Genomic DNA, 19,189 nt, shown 5'->3' with positions numbered 1-19,189 from the left:
CATCTACTGGCATAAGGATGTAAATGTCTTTTTGAACACCGATATAAGCTACAAACAAGCACATCGGTCATAATGCAAAATGATTCTAAATGACTCCACTAAAATCTATTTTTGGATGCAGCTCATCATATTAGTTTAATGCTTTAACTAATTAGTGGTACACATGTAGTCGCCTCACCTGAACGTGCTTGTAAAATTGTTTTGGATGTCTTTGCCGGAGAAAGCAGCTTTATCTTCAGACTGCAAATTAAACATTTAAGCACCTCCCCCACCCTCTCCCCTCCTGAGACATGGTAAAGTATAAGGGGATTAGACAGGAGTCATTTACACTGGAACAGCTCTGAAGGACTCTAACCCAAACTGATGAATTGTGATTTCAACGGTTTCCATTTTTCTTTAGAAACAAATCAAATGCAGATGTTACTAGGAAAAACCATTAACCATCAATTGCAGCCAATTTTCAGCTGCACACCTGTAGAAACCAACTTTTTATTTTTGTTCATAATGTCTAGATAAATATTATATATACAAATTTAATAATTTTATATTATTTTACTAATTAATTAGCACCTTATTTTAATAAAATTGTATGTTGTTGTAATGCTGTTTACCGTTGCTGTCGAAATATCTCCATTTTTTCATAAATCATAACTATTGGTAATCTTTTACTGTACGTCTGTGTGTTTTGCAAATATTTAACCAATGAAAAGTATTAGAAAGAGGTAGTGACTAAACCTTGTAACTCCATTGGATCTTCAAACTGTCAGTATAACTCCACCTCGTCTCTATCGTGAATGAAGTGCCGCACACATTTTGGACCATCTCTGTATGTTTGCAATGCAAGGGTTAAAAAAAATGGTTCTTTGAATAAGTACAGCATTTTCTTTACTCAAGAAACACTATATATAGCTATGATAAACTTTATAACTTGTAAGTTTATGAAAAAATAAATGATGATGCACTTACTGTTCTAGACGGACAAAACATGTATGGCCGAAATTCTCAAAAGTTTGCTCAAAAACCTCCATTTACGCTTGTTTTTCGGTAAAAATTGTAATGATATAATGACACATGCAAGTGTCTGACCATATACAAAGCCACAATATCCTTATATATATACAATATATACTTTGACAACACAATGTTTAATTATTTAAAAAATACTGTGTTTTTTCCATTTCCTGAAAAGTAGCGTTTTGTATATAATGCTTTGGTAATATTGTATGTAAACCCAATCATGCCAATAAAGTACTTTAAAATTGAAAACTTAACACTGTACATAGTAGTAAAGGTGGCTGTATGGATTGCACGAAGACAAAGGGGAATCCAAAATAAACAAAACAAACATGCAGGAGATTTCTGGAGCAAAACTCTAATTTAAATCTAAATTTAGATTTAAATCTAAATCACATAAGTGTAAACGAGAACTGGTCCAGAGTAAAGGAAACACGGGGCTGTAAATACAGTGATAGAACAAAGGAAACCAAGCTAGACACATATGCAAACAAATGAGGACATAATCAGCAGCCTGACCGGGAACAGGAAAACAGGAACAAAAACAAACTAGAGCACAAACAAACCAACATACTCCTGACAAAACGTGAAAATTGACTTCAATTTTTTAATTGACAATTCTTATTTTTTAATTAAATATTGCAGTATTTATTATATATCACAGCAATGGCAAACTACAACAATCAATTCCTGATGGACAAAATCAAGTCCCGCTCAACATTTTTTCTTATTCAAGTAGCCGTTTAACTCGGATATACGTCACAACAGGGAAGAAAAGACTATCAGAACTTTCATTTCAAACTCACAGTGTTGCTTTTAGCAATGCTACTGCTCAAACCTGGACACATCAAACGCCCCGATCGGCCCTCATGTTAATACACTCAACCTGATGAATTCTACAGTATCAATACCAAGCCTGCATGTACACTATCTAATCTAATCCCAGACACCCACACATTCTTCCCCAATGCTCCCTGTGGTGTGTGCTCATGGGAAATCATTAGTGGCCGGTCTGAAACATGGCTCTTTCCTGCTGTAATTTACTCTGTGTTGCGGGTCTGTGTCCCTACGGCCTTGATTAATGTGATTGGGTGTGTGTCTGTCTCTGTGTAAGTGTGTGTATCCGGGCGCTTGGGGAGCTGTGGCACAGGAGTATAGAGATAGTTTGTATATGTGAGACTGTGTGTGATTGTTTCTCTCATTAGAGGGGTATTAATATCAGGCAGGCAACAGAGGATGTGCTGGCTAACAGTAACACTGAGATAAGAGGCGTCTCACAGAGAGGCTCTTTAAATATCCAATGCCTTTTATCTGTACCTCACACACCCCTGAGAGAAGCATTAGGACAGACACACACACTCATGAACAAAAAAACAAACACTGTTTTTGCACCTCGTTTCCACCAGAATGGTTCACATGCACTTCATGACATCAGTGCGCAATGTTTAATACAGACATGTATCCTCAGCTGAAACAATGGCTTATCAGTACAGCTGAAAAGACAAAAGGGATAGAATGGGAAGGTTAAACGACAAACGAGGCCCAAGTAGACTGGGATTGCTGGGATTTCTGTTATAATAAAGCAATAACCAATTCAAGACCACACAATGAAGTGATTTTACATCTACTTAAGGAGTTTGAGCAAACATCCAATGGATGCAGGATGACTTAAAATAATTGAATTAATATTTATTTATATAATTAAATAATCGAAACTCTAATTGAAAGAATGCTAAAAACACATAACATAACATGTAAATGACAGAACTTTGAACAGCTCAGAAGTTCTTATTTAGAAAGTATGTTTATTTATTATAAATATTATATAAATAGTCTTGTGAGATTTAGTTTAAACTATTAAATAATAATATTTAATATTGATTTAAATATGTTACAGGGAAAATATTTCAAGCATAGAAAACGTACATAGTTGACAATAACTGTTATTCGAACTGTTATACAATCAACATGTAAACTCAAATCATATTTTTCCTCCTTCAATAACTATTGTTTTTATTGAAGAACATAGAGTTTGAAAATTGCATTGAGTGAGGTTAGTGTAAAGAGGGGTGCAAAAAAACCCTGTAATGAACAATCAATGTTTATACTAATACTACTAATAATAATCACAGCCAAATTTTTTTCTGAAGAAAATGTGAGTGGTGCTAGCACTAAATGTAGTTAGTAGCACTAAATGTAGCCGAATTTAAGTGGCGTGCAGCAACAGGTTTGTGTGGGCTTTTTTTTTTTTTTTTTTTTTTTTTACAATGGTTTTGAATACGGCTCATCACATCAGATGTCAGGTGCAAGATCCATAAGCGTAGATTTAGCTAGGGATGACATTTTCCCAAACAGCTTGTCTATAAAACAAAAATCATTCTGACAGAGCATTTGACGGATAGTAATGCGCAAGATCCGTTTTGAGGGCATTTGAAAGAGCCACGTCCGATTGAAATCACATAAGAATACAGCGATTTCTTGGAACTGTCTTTCACAATTATCTTTGGTCAATGGATGCATAAGCTGGAGTGATTCAGAGAATATGCAGAAAGTGCCAGAGGTCATGAGCAGGGGCATCACTAGGCCCATTTTAGTAGAGCTTTAAAATAGAAAAGAGTGATAATGGGCCCTATCTTGCACCCAGCGCAATTGATTTGTACACCGACGCATGTATCATTCCTATTTTGCACCCGCGCACAGCGGACTTTTCCCTCCACAGACGCACGTCGGTAAACTAGGAAATACATTTGCGCTCCCTGGGGCGGTTCAGCGCAAAGAGGAGGCGTGTTCTGGCGCAAACGTTCCCTGATGCTATTTTGCAGGTTTAGAAAACAATTCTGCCACTGACCAGGAAAAACCTAGTCTAAAGTCAGTGGCGCGTTGCGCATGTTATTCATATTTTAAGGGCACATGCTTGGCCATAATCAATGTAGCGTGTGCACAACGGGCATGCACTTTGATTCTCTCATCTACACAGAAGCAGCAGTTTCCATTTTTGCAAATCATACATTATTACAATAGATAGATAGTTTAAAAGCATAAATCTAGCTTACACATTTAGCCAAATTATCATACGCCTGTTTAACCAAAGTTAATTTGGGTGGGTTTCTCCCATCCCCAATGTCACTTCTCTGTGTTTTACGGCCCTGACGAGAAAGTCGGTCTCCTCGGCTGTGAACCGCTCCTGGCGTGCGCCTGGCAAATCCGCCGTTATAATAGCAATCCGCCATGGAACAAGCGCGCCTGCTCTTAAAGGGAATGTGAGATGTCGCTCTGATTGGTTTATTTCACGTTACGCCCAAATCACACCTATGAATAATGAAGCTACTTCAGACCAACACATTTTAGATTTGTGTCGGGCGCAAGAGTCATTTATCCCGCCGGTATAATAGCAACAGCGCCCGGGATCCGCCCACAAAGTTACTTGCGTTTCGCGCTTGATACTTGCGTTTCAGATCGTTAAAATAGGGCCCAATATTTCACAATATTACTAAAGTAAAAAAAAACTTAACTTAAAAAAAAAAAAATTAATTCAATCCAGGAAAACTTTTCCACAATATTAGTTTAGGTCGGCGCAGCAAGAAAAAAAAACTGGTTAATTTAAGCAAACAAAATTTTGTTGAACCAACTTAAACTTAAGTTCCTCTGTCATAACTAGCAATATCACACATCATGGTTGTCATGTAACCAATCACAGCCTGTATGAGCAAAAGCACCACTCTTCTGCGCAAAGGTAACCTCAAAACGCAAAAACATATATCTTCAACATAACTGTACATTAAACACTAAAAAGTCTTTCTCTTTATTGAGAAACCTATAAAATAACACTTAATTTCAAAATGTACTCTCCCATTTCAGTCCCACGCAAAGTATGCTGGGAACTACAGATCAACTGCTCAGTTAGTTGTCAGCAAAAATGTAATCACATGAAGTCATGTAGTCCTAACACAAATTATTAAGCTAACTTCCATTTTACAAATGGATTTAACATATAATGAAATTACTATATATATATTTATATATATATACACACAGTATCTCACAAAAGTGTATACACTTCACATTTCAGCAAACATTTTAGTATATCATCGTTGTCGGGCAGAAATTTCCTATGTCCAAATTTTGTCAATTTCAATTTTTTTCACAAATCTATGCTATTGGTCAATCCCCACGTGGGTCTGTTATTTTTACAAATTATTAACCAATCTAAAGTGTTGAAAATAGCTTGAGAGCAAATCTCTTAACTCATTGGACACTTCAACTGTCTGAGAAGTCTTGTAACTCCACCTCTTCTTTGATCCGCGGCATTTTGTCTCCTCAAGATTGAAGGTCGCAATGATTAAGAATTCCTCGTCGAGCAACACGTTCTCTGAGGTTTTATCTGTGTTAAACTATGATATCAGTTATTGATGTATCTTAAATATCTACTTATTACTAGGCTTATAGGCTTATTATACATGTGCATTGATGTTTTAAAATGTATCTAATATAATACTTGAATTGAATTGAATGTTATGGATACCACCATTAAATTATTGTTTTTATTATTATTTTACTGACTCGAAGTTCAGCTGTTAGGCCTACTTCTAGACTATGCCTCTCTTGGCACTGTGCATGTAAAATACCCCAAGTAGCAAAGGTTTTATTTATGGGAGAAAAAAGGGCTGTCTACTGGCACCAAGTAAGCCTTTCTTTGGATAACTCTGTTTTTTAGACAATACCGAGTGAAAATAGTTAGGTTAAATACATTTCAGTAGCCCTGTTTTGTTAAAAATCGATAGCTGTAATGCTTTGGTGCAGAAGGAAGCCCGTGAGCCACGAAGGTGAGTTTGCGTGCAGATTAGGCTAATTTCCGCCTATTAGACAGCCTAGTCAGCTCATAGTTTTTTGAATTGCATCAATCATAGCTCTTAAACGTTTAGGAAGATGTATGTAACCACAAACATTAGCTTTGATTTGCTTCTTAAAGCTTTGTCTCTTGTCAAAAGGCTCAAAGCGACCGCAGACTTTGATGAACACTGCTGGCAGCAGCGACGTCTGTGTCCGTACCATTCTTATCAATGACAGCGTAACCTCGTATCTCCCTGCTCTCAAGTCATAAATCTTGTTTCTCCGATTAAACATGATTTTGGGGAAATGTTGTTTTAATATTGGTACACAACAGTATATGATAGCAATATAAGGTATAATACCAACTTTAACGATACAATGTTTAATAACTCAAAAAATATGGTTTTTTTTAATTTCCTGAAAAATAATGGTTTTGGAGATGCAAGGATTCCGCCCGACAGCGACGATATCTTCTCAAGGGACAATACTATAGAAATGATAGATTTACTGTCCTCTGAAAATAACTCAACATACAGCCATTATTGCCAAAATAGCTGGCAACAAAAGTGAGTACACCCTAAGTGAACATGTAAAAACTGTGTCAAAAGTGTCAATATGTTGTGTGAGCACCATTGTTATCTTGCACTGCCTTAATCCTCCTAGGCATGGAGTTCACCAGAGCTGCACAGGTTGTTGCTGGGATCCTCTTCCACTCCTCCATAATGACATCACGGAGCTGCTGGATGTTAGACACATGGATTTCTTAACCTTCCGCTTGAGGACACCCCACGGGTGCTCAATAGGGTTCAGGTCTGGAGACATACTTAGCCACTCCATCACCTTCACCTTCAGCTTCCTCAGCAAGGCAGTTGTCATCTTGGCGGTGTGTTTGGGGTAGTTATCATGCCGTTCTGACCAGTTTCTGAAGGGAGGGCATCATGTTCTGCTTCAGAATGTCACAGTACATGTTGGAATCCATGTTTCCCTCAATGAAGTTCAGCTCCCCAGTGCCAGCAGCACTCATGCAGCCTCAGACCATGATGCTACCAACACTATGCTTGACTGTAGGCAAGGCACAATGTTCTTGGTACTCCTTACCAAGTCATCGCCACACATTCTAGACACCATCTGAGCCAAATAAGTTTATCTTAGTCTCATGAGACCACAGGACATGGTTCCAGCAAATCATGCTCTTGAACAGGTTTGTGGGCTTTCTTGTGAGCCAGCTTCAGAAGAGGCTTCCTTCTGGGATGATGGCCAAGCAGACTTGTTGCAGTGTGCGGTGTATGGTCTGAGCACTGACAAGCTGACTTACCGCTTCTGCAACCTCTAAAGCAATGATGGCAGCACTCATGCGTCTGTTTTTTTAAGCCAGCTTCTGCACCTGACGCACAGCACGAGGACTCAACTTCTTTGATTGACCCTTGCAAGGCCTTCTTGGAAAACCTCTGTTTGACCCTTGCCTGTACTGTAACTCAGTTTCAGGGTGTTACCAATCTTCTTATAGCCTAGGCCATCTTTGTGGAGAGCAACAATTCTAATTCTCAAATCCTTAGAGTTCTTTGCCATGAGGCGCCATGTTGAACATCCAGTGGTCAGTATGAGAGAATTGTACTCAAAGCACAAATTTTAACTGCTCTAATGCAAGATACAACAATTTGTATGGTCCTGTCAAGCAGACAAAAACATGAACATGATGAATAGGACATGTGGCTTTGCATGGTTAAACGCCGCACAGCTATTATCACTTAGGGTGTACTCACTTTTGTTGCCAGCTGTTTTGACAATAATAACTGTATGTTGAGTTATTTTCAGAGGACAGTAAATATATACTGCTATACAAGCAGCACAATGATTACTCAAGTTTAATTTCTATAGTATTGTCCCTTGAGTAGATATATTAAAATGTTTGCTAAGTGTGTGTGTGTGTGTGTGTGTGTGTGTGTGTGTGTGTGTGTGTGTGTGTGTGTGTGTGTGTGTGTGTGTGTGTGTGTGTGTGTGTGTGTGTGTGTGTGTGTGTGTGTGTGTGTGTGTGTGTGTGTGTGTGTGTGTGTGTGTGTGTATGCATTTTTGATCAAATAAATGTAGCCTTGGTGAGCGTAAGAGACCACTTTCAAAAACATTAAAAAAATCTCACTGACCCAAAACTTTTAAACAGCACTGTATGTTTTTAAGTTTAGATGTCTGGTTGACGTCAGATCTATTAGGAGCTGTCACAGTCCCTCACTCATGACAGGTGATGTTCAAAGCTTTTCCCTCAGGAGTTCTGTCTGAGAGTTTCGAGGTGCAATGAGTGAGTGTGAAACAGCACAGGTCTGTTCTGTTCTCATCCTCAATGTCAGGTGAGATGTAACTACAGCAGAAGTCTGCATGCACCTCCTCATTTACAGCTGAGAGGTCAGAGGAGGAGGAGCTCCACTCCCTCGGGCACACATCGGCTTCCGTAACATATTTCTGCTCACTCCATCACTTTCATGCACCCTAAAAGTGTGCTTTTCAATCTTGTTCTCTCTCTCTCTCTCTCTCTCTCTTGTCACCATTGCTCCCTCACTTCTGCTCAGTAACTGGTAAAAATAGTGCTTCATAAATCATGCATTCTTTTCCAGAGCAAAGAAAGAGGGGGCACACTTTAAAAGGAGAAATGAGAGATAGAAAGATCACATTCAATGAGAGGTTTGATGAGTGAGATGTCACACTGCCGCTTGATAGAAAATGGCCATGGGGCTCTTCAGACTGGGATGTAATATCATTGTTTTACAGCAGAATTAGATTCAGGTAGGAACAAGAATCATTCTGGAAACTTCTGAGGGTGCTGAAGCCAACAGGATGAAAAATGGTTATCAGCCACCAGGACAGACACTGTTGCAAGGATCGGATGTAGCTTTTGGTTTGACACTGGAGAGTTTAAAGTCAATCAAATTATACAGATGTAACATTTTTTATCCTATACTGTGAAAAGTTAATTTTAAGAATAAAAACGTGTCAAAAACATACAATTATATGTGAACACACAAAAAATGTGAATGTGAATACAGTGTGTTAAAAAAAGACATGAAATTGTATCATTAGTTATGTGATATTTTTATATTATACAAATAATATATGGTTGTTTATTATTTAGTTACTTAGTTCAAGGTCAGATCAAATTTCAAATATCAACAATTTATGCAAAAATCCATGGTAAATAATAAAAGTATCTGAACGTTTCACATACATTTTTTCTTCAACTGTACATTCTGTCAGCTGTGATTGCTAGAAATATTGCTAGGGAATATTCAATAGTCTTTTTAAATTGGTAGAGAAATGTCCCTGTCATCCATACTCAAATCTACACCCATGTACCTTTGGCTTAGCAGTGTCATTTTGACACATTTAAATGTCAGTCTTCCTTGAATTCATTCCTCCATGGACAATCCTAGAGCACAGGTTACATCAAGGGAGGAAAAACCATCACAGAGATTTTGCCAAGCAAGACGTGTCCCTGGTTCAACATGTTTTGTTGATCCTGGGAAAACATTCCTGTCTGAAAATGTAGTCCTAACTCTGTCCCTACCCCTAAACCTAACCCTACCCATAACGTATCACTAAAATCAGAGGGAAATGATAGGTGAATAACACTGATGTAGAAGCACATAACCCTGGTTAGAAGCCGAAACTTGACAAACTGTAAATGTATCCCTGAAATCTGATTGGATGATTGGAATGTTGTTCCAGGATCAATAAAAAAGGTTGATCCAGGATCATGTTATACTTGGTGAAATCACGTTCACCAAAATCACAGTCAGTCGGTTCCGATCTGACGGCACTTTACAGCCAACTGACAGACAAACATGCTCAAACACCATCTTTGGCCTTATTGGGCTCCTTTTATCTGGGTCAACAGCTGTTGATCATAGAGAAGGGAGGAAAAAGAGGATTGAGTGAAGGAAAGAGCACAAAACCCCTTTTCTTCAGCACTGTTCCCTTGAAAAGAAAAATGCACACAAAAAGAGCTTAAACTCACAGATAATCACACACCAGACTGCCATGAATGTCATGAAGTTTCTGATTGATTCTCAACAAAAGATGAGCTCTATAGTCATTGAACTCAACCAAGGGCTTTGCTGTTTGTGAAGCTTTAGCTTTTAAAATTCAGAAACTGTATGGAAAGGTCACACACCTACACATATGCTCTAACCATCAGTGTTGGAGAGTAGATAAAAGTATCAATGCCACAAACGTAACTACATTTTCAGTAGTGTGATGGTAGTTGAGCTGTTTTCAAAGTAATGTAGTATTGTAGTAAGCAGAAATGTAACATTACAATTTCTTCAATGCTGTTTTTTTTTGTCAAAGTGCCGACTTCGGTCACCCTGATGAGCCAGTCTCAGTTTTTTCTTGATATCAGGGGACAACATACAACTGGATCGTGTGATTGACCAATCAGAATCAAGCATTCCACAGAGCCAGGTAATAAGAGTAAATGACAGCTAAATATCAAAACATGTTTCCATCCAAATTGTGAATTTAATTAAAAAAAATAAAAATATTGCAAAAACTAAATGTTGACCTGATCTGATGAGGCAAAATCACAGGACTTTTTTGAAGCACATTGAGAAATTTATTTGGTAAATGTATGATAGTTTATGTGTACGGAACTTCACATATGACATGCAGAAAAAATAGATATTGTGGCCATGAATAAAGAATTCGTTCCTACGATTTAATTCGGGCCATGTTTTATTAATTTACTTCCTTGTTTTAGTTAAATCGTGATTATTTTTGCGTTTGTTTTAGGTAAATCATAGCCACGTTTAACTAATTTGTACCCTCTTTTTAATTTAGTTAAATCATTGCCACAAATCTGACCAACTCAAGTGAGACAAGTGATTTTTCTAGGGTAATTTTATTTCTTTATGTCTATTTTATTTCTGTTGAAACCCAGCTAGTGCTAACCTCAAACCTGAGACACGCTCTCTCTCCGTCACACGCACTGTCCTGTTATTAAGCAATAAAGTACAGAACCAGCTTCACGAGCGTCAGTGTCAATAGCACTTTACGCTGAAGGACGCATTACCATATATATGGAGGTCTAGGTAAACATACAAACACCTGTACTGAGTAAACACAGACTTTAATATTGCATCTCTCTCAGATATCCAGAAAAATTGATTGACTGAACATTTCTAGAGCACATATATTTAGCAACAGAGACAGAGATTTGGACATTAGGAAATATTATCATTCAGTGTGATGGCATATATTAACAGCCTTTGGCAATGTGTAGTGAGGTTATTTTTATGTGCATCACACTGTAGAGCTTTAATGTGAGGTTACATGGCCAAAAAGTATAAGATGTAATAGTTCCTCTAGGACCCCGCTGTTAAAACTTCACAGGAGCCCCATCAAGCAGCCCGATTACCCCTTCAGGAATAAATAACATGTTCATATTCCTCTTATCAAAGCCCTCTCTGATCTCCACAAATACTGCGTGAACCAAACACAACCACAGTCATAAACACACTTACACACACCCACGCTGTACCGGCGAACCGAAGGTGGAGTATTTTACACATCGCGGAGGAGGGGATAAGTGGAGATGGAGCTTTGATGAATAATGTGAGTGCATTTCTCTGCAGCAAGCGAGTGTGTGAGTGTCTTACGCCAACGGGAAGCTAGGTGTTAAAGTGGAAAGTTTAGTACGTCGTCTCCATCATGCAAAAGCAGAACAAGCTCCACCATTGCTCACATTCAATATTTCATGAGCACTTGCCCTCCTGATCTCGCTAACACACGCTAGCAATTTGCTGTTTAAACTCCTCCTGCCCCCGTGAAAGGGCCATCAGCGAAAAAGGTTTGTCGGTTCCTGGAGAGCGAGGGAATACTGTAAGTGTTCGGGTAAAAATGTTTTAGAGTGTTCTTATGCAAGCAGCGGCCAGACGAACACATCTGAAATGGTTAACGAAGGGAAAGGAGTGAGAGAATTGTTCACTCTGTCACAAATAAACATCTATCCTGTGACGAACTTACTCTGATTCATTTGTAATACTGCAACTTTTTTGGTTACTGAAATGTTTCTACGGAGGCACGTGAGATTGGAGGAAAAATTATATCTCAATGCTTTGGCATTTCCTCTCAAAACTTTTGTGTTTCGTCACAAAAGTATTGTTTTCCCCAAGAAACTGCACTTTTCTCGCTTAGTTTTTCTCCACCTCATATGATTCCCCATCACCAGTTTTACACTCAGCTGCAAAGTTTTGCAAGAGAACACAAAAGCACTGAAATATCATTTTCCCTCCCATTCCATTTTTTTCCATCACCATGTCCCTTTAGGACAGTGGTATTCAAACGGAAGACCACAGTCTGGTTCCAGACCCTGGCTTGGTTGCATCTGGACCACGTGACATAATTGCGCCATTTTACCGTTTCTACAGTTTAAAGTGAGCAGCGCGGCAAAGTAAGTTTTTGGTAATGGTCTTTTGGCGCTACATCATATAATATTTTCATCAAGAGAGCCAAACGTGCTTTATTCAAGCCCTTTCGCTCCATGCACGTTGCCTCTCTCTCCCGCTAAAGACTAAAGTGCCACATTAAGAGCTGCAGAAACAGTAGCAGAAACACGGTGAGCAGAAAGATAGATACTTTTACTAAAACATTGCAGAAAACGAGAATGCAACAAATACAATTATTTTTATCTGTCATACGGATGACTCCGACCAGGTTTGTGACAAGTTCACGCGTGACACCTTTAGATGTTTTGCTTTTTTTCATACATTTAGCATTATTAATCAGCATATTAAGAGCATTTCATAATAAAAAATGTTATGATTTGGAAAATTATTTAGAGATGGCAAGGGAAGACAAAAAACTTTAAAAATCAAGTTAACATTGTTTTGTGCTCGTGATGAGAGTTTTGATTATTAGATTATGTATGTTGTTTGTTTTTACTAGTTTATTCAATATAAAAATGGTCCATACTTTTCTTAAGAGGTAAACCCTGCACCCCCACTATGTTTTCTCAGTCCAAAGGCCTTCTATATGCCATACACGTAGGTGTCTAAATGTAAAAAAAAAAACATTGGGAGAAATATTTAGTTCTTTGGTAAAATTGGTAAAAATGTTTAGACCACTGCTTTGGCTCTTAGGGCCCAAGATTCTCATCTTTGATGACTATTTTGAGTGTTTAGGATTTATTATTTTACAAAGTACTACTGCTGCCCTAATGAAAATGTATCACTGTTCCAAAAAACTATTGTCCCGACCTCAGCTGGGAAGGAAATATAGAGACGGGACCTCTTGGAACTTTAATTAAATACCCCTGCTTTAAGGACTCCATAGATTTTTGTTTTTTGAAAAATACATGTGTATATTTTCAGACCTTAAACCATTTTTTGGAGAACCATACATTTAAAAAAATTGTTTTTATTATTTTTATTTGAATAATTATTGAGATAATTTAAATCAATTAAATAATGAATAATAGTTAAATGTACACATTATGCATTTTGTTATCTTATAAATCTAAACAAATGAAATATTACCACATTTTAATTTGTTTAGTATACATTTTATTGTTTAATAGTAAAGGCTAATTATAGGATTGCATTTACACGCCTTTAAAAAGACTGAAAAGTCATTAAAAAGTCTGTGCAAATATAGCCTGGTAATACTAGACTCTGCTACTTCGCTTTGCTTCGTAGAGAGAGTCTGGAGTTCCGTAATAGAAAAACGTTTTCTTTACCGCCTGGGGGCGCTAGTCTGAAGCTTAAAATCATTGGTTACCCGTAAGCCAATCACATAACGTTTGGTTATGGCGTGTGTTATGCGCATGCTCAGCCGCATCTAACTTCCACTGGAAACACATGTATGATGCGAAAACAAAACCATCGAGCGAAATACCGGAGTGAACATGGCTGTGAACGACTTTTGCAGATTATGTAAAGTAAATCTACGCATCCACGGTACAATCAGCGTCTACGTCACGGCTCTCAGCCCGCCCTCTGTTCGTTGATTGGCCGGCTGTTTTCAGGCCGGAGGAAAACGGAAAGCTATTACGCTGTCTCAGACTGAGTACAGAAGCTAAATGAAATTGAGCGGAAGTACGAAGTCTGACGTAGTCGGGCTAGTGCAAATACACATTGTGCAATAATTGTTTTAAATTTATTTAATAAAAATTGCGTTACACTACTTTTTTTATATTTATTTTTTAAAAGTACTAAAAGAATCATTAATGGCCATTAGAAAACCGAAATGTTAAGTAGAATTGGAAACTCTGCATGTAAATGTACTAACTAATATATAGATGTCCTGAGAAATCTAGATCGTTTTTTATTTTATTTTGATAGCCCTAGGCTCTGAAAACTAGCCAATCAAAAAATCCCTGTGAGTCATTTCACTCATTCAGGTCTGCTGACATTGGGTTTGCTGACATGTCTTTGTAGGTTGAAGTTTTGGAGACAGAGTGTTAGCAAAATGGCTGAAATCGCCTACAGCGCTCAAATTCGCACCCTGTTACTGAGACCATGTGTCACTCACCTGTGCGCTGACTTTGCTTTTGGCCACCACAGCTTGTTTGAGAGCCTGTCTGATAATGACATGCAGTCTGAGCACAACAGACTCGATGTCCTGCTCCCCTTTCATGGCAGTGGCGAGTGATCCCAGTTCCTCCACGTATGCCCTCCAGTGAGGCTGCACCTCCGACGCCCCCCCTAGACACGCTCCCATGGTGCTGACGCACAGAGGACGGCACGGCCGGGCCTCCAGCATGCCTTGACAGTGAGGGCAGTACCAGAGCTTCAGCAGCGAGCGCCCACAGTCCCTGCCCGCTCGCAGGTGCTGGGTGGTGTTGACAACTTCGATGCCCAGGTTCAGCGCTTGCAGGAAGACACGAGTGGCCAGGAGCGAGCGAGACAGCCGGGTCATCATCATCTTGGGAAACGACCCGAATGCAGAGGTTCCCCGCCAGGCCCCACGGAGGCATTCTTCCGAGATGCCCGTCACTGCCCCGTTGCCAAGAAGACGCCTGTATGTGAGAGGAAAAAGGCGGGAAAAGAATGTGGAGACCATGTCGTTTACATTAGCGTCCGAGCCCAGGATGTAGAGAGACATGTCCATGAATAACTGTGATACGGCTCCACTGGCTCCGGTGCCCAAACCGGGAAACTCCTCCCGTATCAGCGTCAGAGTGGAATTACGACCTAGACGGAGCACCATGTCAAAAGCCTCTGAAAAAAAAACAGAAAGAAAGAGATGAATGGAAGGGTAATAACAGAGTACACTAACTCTCAGAAAAAATGGTGCAAAAGCTGTCACTGGGGCGGTACCCTTTCAAAAGGTACTAACTGCAGCCAAAAAGGTACAAAGCAGTGGCGGCTGCTGGTCTTTCAAAGAGGGGAAGCTCATTTTCGGCCTACATTATAAAAATTATTCATTTATTTATACGTAAATTCTACTTTCCTTTTCAAGAAAATGCTCTGTGAAAAATGAATGTAATAATATTATAAAGGTAGAAATAATAATATAATAAAGTATAATAATAATTCTACTAATAATAAGATATTTTTTTAATTATTTTTGAGTTATTACTAATAATAATAATATAAAAAATATATAATAAGTAATAATATAATAAAGGTATAAATGTATAATTGTGTGAAATGTATTATAAAAATTGGCTAGAAATTTTGACAAGCAAATACCAAGAAAGAAATAAGTTGCAGCACTTTGTCTTTGAAAAATCCGCGATGGGACTGAGCTCGAACAGCTTCAACATCAGTGACTTTTTATTGTATGAAATCGCTGTCAATCAAAAGGAGACACAGCCTTTCGACAGACCCTCCAATCATCACGCGGAAGCCCGGAGTCCGGGCCAGCCCACTCCCCGTTCACCCCCAGAGAAGCTGAGCTTCCATGGGCGGGACATAATCGTAGCATTTATCCAATGACCGTCTAGTTTCAAAGCGCTGAAAAAAACGATTGAAGCAGCCCCATAGAAGTCAATGGAAGCTGGGCTTCAACGGGGAAATGCACTGTGACGCTACGGGAATGTAAGGAAATCGAGTCAGCCGACCTGCTGTATGTAACTGATTCTGAACGAACTCGTCTTTGAGACGAACGTCTTCTAATGCATTTTAGTCAATAAAATGTTAATACAATAGTACATATTTGACCATTCATTTTTTTGACATTATAGGGGAAGCCGAGCTTCCCTTGCAGTCTTAAAGAAATCGCCACTGGTACAAAGGTGTACACTTTGAAGAGGTACCACCACTGTTTTTGTAAAAAAAAATCTCTAAAGTATCCTAAACTATTTGAGCATTGAACCATTCAATTTAGTTTAATTATAATACTTTGTATACATTTCACAGAAGCCACAGACCAGGAATAAGGCTAGGGACAAAATGGCAGACAATTGGATTACATCACTGAGCTTGTGTTCTGTTCTGAGTGATAGACTTCAGCCCTTTAGATATATACAATGATTTTAATTATGTTGACTTCTTAGGGCTTTTTCACACCAGACACGCATAAATAAAAACGGCAATCATGCTCGGATCTGCACCAAAGCAATCGCTTTGAGTTCATCTGAACAAGGAGGTCTCGGCCTGATTGAAAATGAATTCGGTTCTCCTCAGGTGAGAAAGCAATCCATCCAAATGGACCAACGAACCAAGCAGTATCAAAATTCGTAACAGGAAATGTTATATAAAATGCAGCAGTGTCTGATTCTGTGAGTGAGCACATTAGTTATCTCAGTTGAAAACCAAAGAGCGCCTCTTCATCTAAAAATGTTGTATAATTTGCTCCTCTCCATGAATTGCAAGAATGCTGTCCCGACAAAGCCTTGATTCCTGCTCTAACTGCATTTAAATTACATATACTGTATATATTTGGAACAAAGCAAGTGATATACAGGTCTGAAAATGCCCTTAATGGCTCTCAAACATGAAAATACACTTTCAAAAATATATCAATTAAATAATTACATTAATATGTATAATTTTCCAATTTAATATTAGTAATTACGTATTGCCTCTGACTAATCTAAAATCCTTTTTTTAATATTACATTACATATTTACATATTACATATACTATTTAGACTATATAATATAATTTATTTGAGTCAAAAGTACTTAGACATTCTACAAGTAACTAAACTATACTATCTAGAACTATACTAGTTCTGTACTAGGCTATAACTACAAGTAACTGTGCAACTACATGTCAACTAGCAGTCAATAAATTATTAGTGGACTGTCTGCTTAATGTCTGCTAAAACTTTATTTTGATGGTTCCCCAACAGACATACTACTGACTAAATGTAACTTGTCAACTTATTCTACTAAACTGAACCCCAAAATCTAACCTAACAGTCCACTAACACTCTAGTAAATCTGTAATGGAGTTAGTTGACATGTAATTGCAAAGTTACTTAGTAGAATGTCTTAAGTGGACCATTGAAATAAAGTGTAACCCAAATAAATGATGTTCTTTTGATATTTCTATTCATTACAGAATCCTGAAAAATATGAATCACGGTTTCCACAAAAACATTAAGTAGCAAAACCATTTTCAACATTGATGCTAATAAGAAATGTTTCTTGAGCACCAAAGCAGCATATTAGAATGATTTCTGAAGGATTATGTGAAACTGAAGAATGGAGTCATTTTAATATACAGTATATTATTTTAATTTGCAATCATACTTCACAATATTAATATATTTAATGTAAATGCAGCCTTGGTGAGGATTTAGAAAAAATGATCTTACCTGACACAGCTACTCAACTGTTCTGTTTACAATATTGAAGACTGCTAGTGACGAAGGTTTCTGACTACTAGATAAGTTCTGCCACAAGAACTAGGTGCAACTGAATTAAGTACTAAGTTTGTTACTAAGCCCTTAGTGTGAACTTTACAAAATAGCTAGTGCAACTCTAACCATGAACCAGCTAATCAAGGTCTTCAGGATTACTAGAAATTTCCTAACAGCTGTGCTGGAGAAGGTTGGAGCTGAACAGAAAGGTGGTTCTCCAGGAGCAAGTTTAGACACCCCTGATATAAGGGGTGTCTAAATATATAATCTATAATCTATTCATTGACGCTCTTAAAATTTTACTGATGCAGAGAGGTCAATGAAACTGAAATGAAAAGCCCTTGGATACGCAATAATCCACAGAATCTCTTCCTCACAGAGACACGCACAATCCTAATCCCTGAAAGACGATAAAAAGCGAGAAAAAAGGAAAATAGAATTAAAGCTTCCTCTCTAGATGAAAACCACAATGTCCTTTTAAAACAACAAGGGTGCTTTTCAAGAGCCTTATAGCTTTAAAAAGCGTTCATTCATCCGTGCAGGATGCTGTGAGAGAGATTCTGAGATTTTCCGAAAACAGAGCACAAAGAGACGAGACATAATCAGTAGCATCTGAAAGCTCTCTGTGAAGCCTTATCAGTACGCAGGCAAAGAGGGATTGCAACCGAACCCACCCAGGCAACCGGGGAGACCAGAGACGAGAGGCTGAGGGGATTTAGGAGCATGTGGAGAGGAAAAATAAAGGCTAGAGGGAGGGAGAAAGACATATGAGTGAAAGAGAGGAAAAAGTGCCTTGAGTTCTTCATCCAGAGAGGGTGAAGGTGATTGAGAAGAGGGGAGTCTGTAATTAGACCTTTAGTCTGCAGAGCTGTGATATAAGCATGCTGCCGAGCAGACTGTTCACAGCCACATACGTGAAGAGCTCCATCCATCTCTCCCAGGGAGTCCGGCTCTCAGGGGCACGGGATATTACATCAGCACAACATGCTGGAGGAGTTTATGGATTGCACTGATTGAGATGAGATAGAAACCACTTAGCACTATATCAAAGAGCAGTTAAAAGTCTCAAGGTGCTTTTTGACAACCGGACATTCACTCTCACTGGTAATACTCAGAATTACATACTATCGTAATACTCATATATCTTTAGTATACAGTATGCACAGTGTACACAGCATGAAAATGTTTTGTTTGCATGGGATATAACCAGATGACCAAAAAATTCACGAACAACCCCCCCCCCCCCCCAAAAAAAAGTAGCACGGCAACAGAGCATAGTTTGCAGATACTGTTTGCGACAATGCAATGTGCTCCATTTTTTATTTACTGGGTGATGAACTGGACGTAATATCAACCACAACTTTTAACAACTCTTTTTTTTTATTTTTTATTTAGATGTACATTTTTCATAAAAAGCACATAAAAAGCTAAATCTAACCATAAACATTTTATACAATAGTATGCTACACATTTGTCATATGACCTCATTAGAGAGTATAATCCACATATATTAATCTCAGTAATATAAACATTTATTTTGCATGTTTAA

At 38.3% G+C, this 19,189-nt stretch overlaps 1 protein-coding gene across 1 annotated transcript in view; it reads right to left on the bottom strand.

Moving 5' to 3' along the window:
- The window catches only part of gpc3 (glypican 3), a gene marked incomplete at both ends in the record, with an annotated part of 75,084 nt that extends 60,048 nt beyond the window's left edge, over positions 1-15,036 (bottom strand). Inside the window, one exon of the mRNA XM_081382100.1 lies at positions 14,359-15,036. Within this exon, the coding sequence (XP_081238226.1) occupies positions 14,359-15,036 (678 nt within the window). The remainder of the gene's footprint in view (positions 1-14,358) is intronic.
- Between the last annotated feature and the right edge of the window lie 4,153 nt (positions 15,037-19,189).

This window comes from Scardinius erythrophthalmus (assembly GCF_964197995.2).
Source record: "Scardinius erythrophthalmus genome assembly, chromosome: 13".
Classification (NCBI taxonomy): Eukaryota; Metazoa; Chordata; class Actinopteri; order Cypriniformes; family Leuciscidae; genus Scardinius; species Scardinius erythrophthalmus.
Note: the sequence above shows the minus strand (reverse complement) of the source record. Positions and strands in the feature narration are given on the sequence as shown.